This window comes from Oryza glaberrima, chromosome 11 (assembly GCF_000147395.1).
Source record: "Oryza glaberrima chromosome 11, OglaRS2, whole genome shotgun sequence".
Classification (NCBI taxonomy): domain Eukaryota; kingdom Viridiplantae; phylum Streptophyta; class Magnoliopsida; order Poales; family Poaceae; genus Oryza; species Oryza glaberrima.
In genome coordinates this window covers 16307579-16314843 of record NC_068336.1, presented here as the reverse complement: position 1 = coordinate 16314843, position 7265 = coordinate 16307579, and the positions used below count along the sequence as shown (strand labels likewise).

Sequence of the window (7265 nt, the reverse complement as noted above, 5' to 3'; positions counted from 1 at the left end):
TTTAAGAGTTAGCTTTTATTGATTTGTTTAGAACGGAGTTGTTGTTATTTGTTCTATGTATTCGACGGATTAAATGTCGATATGGTTGGTCACTCTAACCGTCTTAAAAAATGTCAACCCTATATATATTATTTTTGGTAGGTGTTATACGATCAATTATCCATCTAATTGTGTGAAGATTGGACACTACTTTTCACTTATATCTCCTGTTGCTGATGAAGTGACGATAATCTCTCATCGGCCTAACTAGCAGGAAATATTCTTATTTACAGTGATAAGATGAGAATGTGAAACACATCCCTTAATAGCAAGAAGACAATGAGCAGCAGCAGGGAATGATCTAAAACTGCCAACTATAACTATTTGGGAACACATAATTCAATATTTCTTATATATGGTTTGGCAGCAATTTCCTGGAAAACACTCCAAATAGGACTAGGAAGTGGGGTATGTCATGATTCTTTGATACCTATATCTAAAATTGCATATTGATGGCTGTGGAGCTTCCTTGTGCCCTTAGGTTGGAAATAGTGATAAGTACCAAAGTGCCCTTGATCTTGACAGGGTGCACTTTGTAGCCATACCACTTGTTTTCTTTGTCTCTAGTGTACTCCACGAAAAAGCATCTCTCAAGAAAGATAGCATGCCTCCTGGCCACTTGTGATTTTTGACAAGATCGTTGTAGAGGCCATCCAGCAAATTTGATCAAATGGCCACGCCATTTGCGTCCATGGCTGTGAAATGGGCGCTAGACAAACTCTCGTCCTTGATGGTGCCGGAGAGGATAATACCGGTGGCTTTCTCCTCTTCCTCCTCTATCAGCCAGGGCATGAAGGACCTACGGGTTCTGGAGAGGACCATGCAAAGAATCCACGCCACGCTTGTGGATGCTGAGGAGCACTGGAACATCCACGAGGAATCTGCTAAGCTGCGGCTTAGGGAGCTCAAGGAGCTGGCCTACGGTGCACAGGATGTGGTAGAGGAGTATGAGTACGAAGTGAACCGCTGCAGACCGGAGGACCCTGATAGATACGCCTGCAACGGTAGTAAGCGCAAGCGCCATCAGGTAATTAATTAATTAAAGTCACAACAAACTGCATGTTATCCCCAGTTTTCAAAGAACATAATCCCACTCATGCAGTACTTTTGGTATCCGATTGGGGTGGTGACAATTGATAGGATAGTATATATACGTTCTGATCTAAAATCCTGTTGGAGTATGGATATGGTATGTGTCAATTTTGAAATCCGGCTGATACAAATGGTACGGTGTGGATTTGGATTTGGTATTGCAAAATTCCAGCAGATACGTCGATCGGATTTGGTATTGCAAAATTCCAGCTAATAATCCAACATCTTCAATGCACCTTGTCATTAGCCCAGCTGAACGGTCTAATCCATCTATTAATCTAGCTCTGACCTCTAAGGATTGAAATTTTGGTTCGAAATTTCCAAAAATTTATGATTTACGAACTTTATTTTGCCTGAAGTTATTTGAAATCACCTCACCATACCAACTTAATTATCGGTCTCTTATATATGCGCCTCGATCTTGTGCCAGCCACCGTCACCAACACCGGATGGCAGAGAAGATTATGTGCTACTGCTGTATCCCTTTGTGCCAAGCAACAACCAACACGCCGGCTGCCTAACACCTACAACTGGACCACCAGCCCCACACGAATGACTCAGCCCCCCTCCCCCCAACGTGCACACCCACACAAACACACACATATATACGATGACCGACGAGGCCCCACATTACAACATATACACATAACATATGAATTCAACGGTTAGAGAATATGTGGTAGGATTTGATATGACCTCTGAGTCCACTCTATTTTCACTTCTATTGCCTTATCTGCGAAAGTTACGAATACAATCATTAATTCCATTACCTAGATTGGAAAGTGTGGTAATTGACATATTTTTTTATCAGATTAGTGATGCACATTTGAATAGTAAAAATTGATTAATATTATCTGTTATATGACCAGAAATTTTTGTTTTCTATTTTTGGTGAAGACGTTGAAGCATATTTCTAGAAATGAAATATCTGATGTAGATTGAAAAATTAAGCTGTAATTCCTTTTTCTTCCCTGCAAGGTCAATGGTGAGCACCTCTCTGAAGTTGGATTGGTCCCAGTTTCAAATGAGCTGGCTACCAAAGCAAGGGAACTTATTCAGAGATTTGATGAGATGAAAGTCTACTATAAATACTTTAGCATATCTGATAATGATGGGGAGCGCCGGACTGCCCCTGGTATCGAATGCGTGCGTCCCACCAGCTATTTTGTAGTTAAAGAGAGCATTGTTGGAAGGGAGTCAGACAGGGAGAAAGTTATAGAAAAGTTGATGTTTGGAGAAGGTAGCAATGTTGCGAGTCACTTGTCTGTCTTGGCCATTGTTGGTATGGGGGGTTTGGGTAAAACAACTCTAGCACAGCTTGTATACAATGACCAAACTATGTGCCAATCATTTGATGTCCGTGCATGGGTTTATGTGTCCGACCATTTTGAGCCAAAAAGCTTAATGGAAAAAATTTCTGTTTCTATAGAAGAGCTGAGCAATGAATTATCCTCTCCAAAAGAAAATAGCAAGGAATTATCAGAATTGGTCGACCCTCGGAATAAGTTGGTCAAGAAGATAAAAGGGAAGAGAATTTTTCTTGTGTTGGATGATGTATGGAATGAAAGAATGGATTGTTGGGAAGCATTCCAAGACCCAATGTTGGCTGCCCAACAGTGTAAGATTTTAGTAACCACTCGCAATTTGCCAGTAGCAAGATTGGTGCAGACAATGCCACACTATTCCATGAACCACTTAAGCCCCCAGGAGAGCTGGACGTTGTTTAAAAGAACGGTTACAACACCTGAGAATGCCATTCAAGGAAATCTTGTAGACATTGCCAAGAAGATTGTTGAAAAGTGTGACAGGTTACCACTCGCAATCAAAACTCTAGGGAGCATGTTAAGATATGAAACTCATGAAAGTAGATGGATAGATATCCTTGAAAGTGATCTATGGGATTTAGATAAAGCACAGAGCGAGGTTTTACCAGCCTTGAAGCTGAGCTACAAGAACATGCCCGTGCACTTAAAACAATGTTTCCTTGCCCTTTGTCTGTTCCCAAAAGGTCGTTTACGTGGCAAATCTGAGGTTATTTGGCTATGGAAATTGCTTGATATGCTTAAGGATGATGAAAGGAACGATGGGGACAAAAATGGAAACCGATATTTTGATGAACTAGTACAAAGGTCATTTCTTCAATTATTTTCGGGTTCTTGCATCATGCATGATCTAATCCATGATCTCGCATGCCATCTTTCTGGTAATGAGTTCTTTAGACTTGAAGGTGACAAACCGGTTCAAATTCCAGAAAATACTCGATTTATGTCCATACACAATTGTGATACGTCTGTGCAATTTTCAGTTACATCGCACCCTCTGTGGGCCATCATTGTGTTTGGGGTGAAAAACTATTCCAGAGTTAATAATCCAGAACATTTCTTTTTGTACTGCAAAAATTTGCGGGTCCTTAGCTTATCTTATAGCAACATTGGTAAGGCATTACCAAGATACATCAGTGGCCTGAAATTACTTCGCCGTTTGGAACTTCCACTTGATGGAGACTATCTTAAATTAATTTGCAACTTGGGGCCTACAGACAGGGTTGACTATCTTAAAGAGCTAGAGTGTGCACCAAATGGGATTGGTAACCTAATTAACCTACACACTTTGCGTGACATACGTATCAGGAGATGTGGTTGCCGTTTTAATTTGAGTGAGCTGAAGAACCTGAACAAATTAAGGGAGCTGCGTATAAGAGGACTAGGTAATTTATCTCATACAGAAGATGCAAATGAAGTTCAACTTGTGAGTAAGAAGCACCTCCATTTACTAGAATTGAACTTTTCTGATGAGAAGGAGTGCCAAAAGGAGCAATGTCAACAATTGCTGCAACAATATGAAAAAGTATCCCACGAGCAATTGGAATTGGATTTTACATTTGAAGAAGGGTTCAAAAAATTTCGGTACCAGAGCGTGCAGCAACTTGAATATGTTACAGTATCTCATAATGAAATACTTGAGAGCCTGAGACCACATGAAGGCTTAATAAATCTGATAATAGAAGATTACGATTGTCAGAGCTACCCTAATTGGCTCGGTAATGCTTCATTTTCAAGGTTAACCGTATTAGTAATATCGGCGCGTAGAAAGTGGGTAAGGCAACAACGTGTTCCAACACTTGGCGAGCTACCTGCCCTCAAGTCTCTCAAGATTAGTAGCATGTATTATCTGGAACACATTGGCCGGGAGTTTTGCAGCCATGCTCCTGGAATCAAAGGCTTCCCATCATTAACAAGCTTGGAATTTTCATATATACCATGGTGGAATGAGTGGACCGGTGTAGATTATGGAGATTTCCCCTTCATGGAAACACTGTCACTCAGAACGGTCTATAAACTGCGAGCTCTTCCATTGGATCGATTTCCTTCTTTGGGCACACTGACATTGGATGAATGTGATGGTATCGATACCATTCCTGCAGGTGGAACCATTAAGAAGCTATGCATTGGAGGGTGCTATGGCCTATATACTCTCCCTACCCAATCCTCACTCCTAAAGCTGCAGCTAAAGGATTGCCCGAGACTGAGTGTAGTCAGTTCCATGCCTGAACTGGACACATTAGAGATATTTAAATGTCCAAAGCTGACTGCAGTGGGTTTCATGCCTAAACTTCAAACTTCTAAGATACAACATTGTCGAAACCTGATTACAATAGATTCCATGCATGACTGAACTCTTCAGATTGAATGTAGAAGAATGTCCAAACCTGCAGCTGCAGCGGGATTCATTGCCTAAACTCGACACCTTTGAAATACAGAGTTGTCTAAACCTGACTGTAGTGTACATTCCTATTCATCAGCAACGCCTGTCATCGCTCTCTAGCTAGGATTTTGTTACGGCACTGTGAAAAATCAGGAGTCTTTATATTTGGGGATGCACCCTTTGTAACCAGGCCTGTATACAGTCTGTGCAAAATGATGATTAACCAAATGCATTTTGAGTTTTATTTTTGTGTTCAAATTTGATAATTTTATTCAAGGATTTGGAAAGAACACGTACAAGGAAGTGTTTAAAGCCTTTTTTTAGGGGGAGCTTATAACCACTTTATTCAACAAAATCCGGCAGGTTGCAATGCACCGCTAAATAAGGAACATCGGTGGTACTGATAACCAGATCGTAAAGCACTCACTAGAACAGCAATCCTTTTCTAGAGTGTTTAAAGCTGAGTTTTGTTTTTTTGGACAGTATTTGTGCTCAAATTCTAAGTTTAGACTCTTTTGTTCTGCGTTTTCATTCAGCTATTCCATCGAGCATTTCTTTTAGGTCATTAAACAATTCTCTACTATCTATAGCAATGGACTGTGTTTGCACTGTACATATCATTGTAACCAAGCTCTGAATATGTGTGCCATTTTCTTTTACAATAGTGAAACTAGATACGGTTTCTCTGACTAAGCAGGAAAAAATTCAATTTCTTTCGCACGTTTGCTAAAAATATGGCTTCTCTTTTTTCGCTTAATTTCATTCATTTTCTCCTATGTGATTGCTTTCTCTCCTATGTGTAAGTATGCTTCAATCTCTCCTAACTACTCTTCCAAGTAGGAAATAAATTACTATTAGTCCTAATTCTCTTATACACTGTATTAGGAAACTTACAATACAAATAATAAATGTAGTAAGTTTTAAAATTCACAGTGCTACTAATTTTTAGCAACATGGATTGCATCCAGAATCCCCAACGACAGACGGGCAGAATTCCAATTATGGCCGTTGCCGTTGAGTTCACCAGGAGCAGCAGATTTAGAGTTCGCAGGTGAAAGCTTGTATTATTAGGGAAGGGATTCTGGCTGTTTATGTAAAATCAAAGTGTGTTTGATTATTATTCTATGATGAACAATTGGCGTATGAGATTATTGGTTTTGATATTTAGAGATTATCAGCGCAGTGGTTTTGGAGGTTTGTGATTTTCAGATGATGAACCAGAGGATGCTGTTAGTTTTGGACCAGTCAGAACAGGAAGGTGCTGCCAGTCAGACCGGTGTGTGTTGCGTGGTCAGACCGGTCAGCCCGACGGTCTGACTGACCGACTTTGTATCGGTGTCGGGTTGTTTCTTTAGATATCTGTGATTAATTCATGTTTATGGCTTCCAGATAGATACTATACGTATGTAATATTGTTGCGTGCTAATGTTGAGTTAAGTTGGAGAGAACTTGTACTCGGATATGGTTTATTTGTTGGTTCATGTGTAGGTGAGTCTTTGATGCCTTAGGAGAGTGTTGACGGTGATCGATTGGGAGTAAACTTGGGAGAAGATGACGTCTAGATGATCAGGATATCATGCAGGATGTTTAGACAAAGATTAATGCACGTGGTTGGCGAAGATTCCATATGGCATATAATAGAGATATTGTGTGCGTATGGGATGTGGAGCCGATTTTGGAAGGACTCCAAATTTGATATGAGTGAAGTTTGTAAAGTTTGTTTCTTCGAGAGAGTTGAGTTTAGAGAAAAGTTAGAGTTTCGAGTTTTGTCGAGATTTTATAAGGAGTGTTGTTGTTGTACTTTGTAAACACAAATAGAAGTAAATAAAGTTTCAATCTATTTTGGGAGATCTTCGGTTTGTGTTTGCTCTGGTTTCAGCGGTTACACCGGTGAGTGCACGGCGGTCAGACTGGTGGCACTACCTTGGTTGGACCGGCAATAGGAGACGACATGATTTGGTTGGACCAACCGATCTACACTGGTCAGACTGACCGCACAGGCGCGGTCAGACGGGCTCAGGACCTATGGTCAAACAAATCTCTATTGGTCCGCTAAAAGTTTTGGTTTTTGGTTTTTGGGTACTCTAACCATTCATTCTCTCTGGTTGGCTTAGTTCTTACCGTGTAATCCTACACGATCAACTCCGATCAACAAAGAACATGTATTGGACACCGGACGAAAAGTTTTGGCGCTGCCACAGCATTTTCTCATCTATATGTTGCTGAAACTTAAACAGAATTACAACTACCCAATCATGACATTTTAGTGGGGTGTGCCAGCCCAAACTACCCAATCATGGCGCATGACTCCACTTGATGCGCTTGCGGCTCGCTTTGACCCGGCCTGCTCCAACATGATGCAGATCCTCAGAGGGACGTCCCTGTTGCATCGAACTGTTCTTTCACTTCGACAGATGTCTTCAGCCCAT

At 40.8% G+C, this 7265-nt stretch overlaps 1 protein-coding gene across 1 annotated transcript; it reads left to right on the top strand.

The window, feature by feature from the left end:
• Window positions 1–695: 695 nt before the first annotated feature.
• On the top strand, window positions 696–5023 carry LOC127755248 (putative disease resistance RPP13-like protein 1). The gene is made up of 2 exons (XM_052280906.1): window positions 696–1066; window positions 2110–5023. The coding sequence occupies exons 1-2, from the start codon at window positions 710–712 to the stop codon at window positions 4804–4806; spliced, it is 3054 nt and encodes a 1017-aa protein (XP_052136866.1). The 5' UTR covers window positions 696–709; the 3' UTR covers window positions 4807–5023.
• Window positions 5024–7265: the final 2242 nt, after the last annotated feature.

Excerpts from the sequence above, each read along its gene's own strand:
- LOC127755248 (XM_052280906.1), top strand. The coding sequence starts at position 710 with ATGGCCACGCCATTTGCGTCCATGGCTGTGAAATGGGCGCTAGACAAA. Across the intron at positions 1,067-2,109 it reads GTAAGCGCAAGCGCCATCAG|GTCAATGGTGAGCACCTCTC; the intron begins GTAATTAATTAA and ends CTTCCCTGCAAG.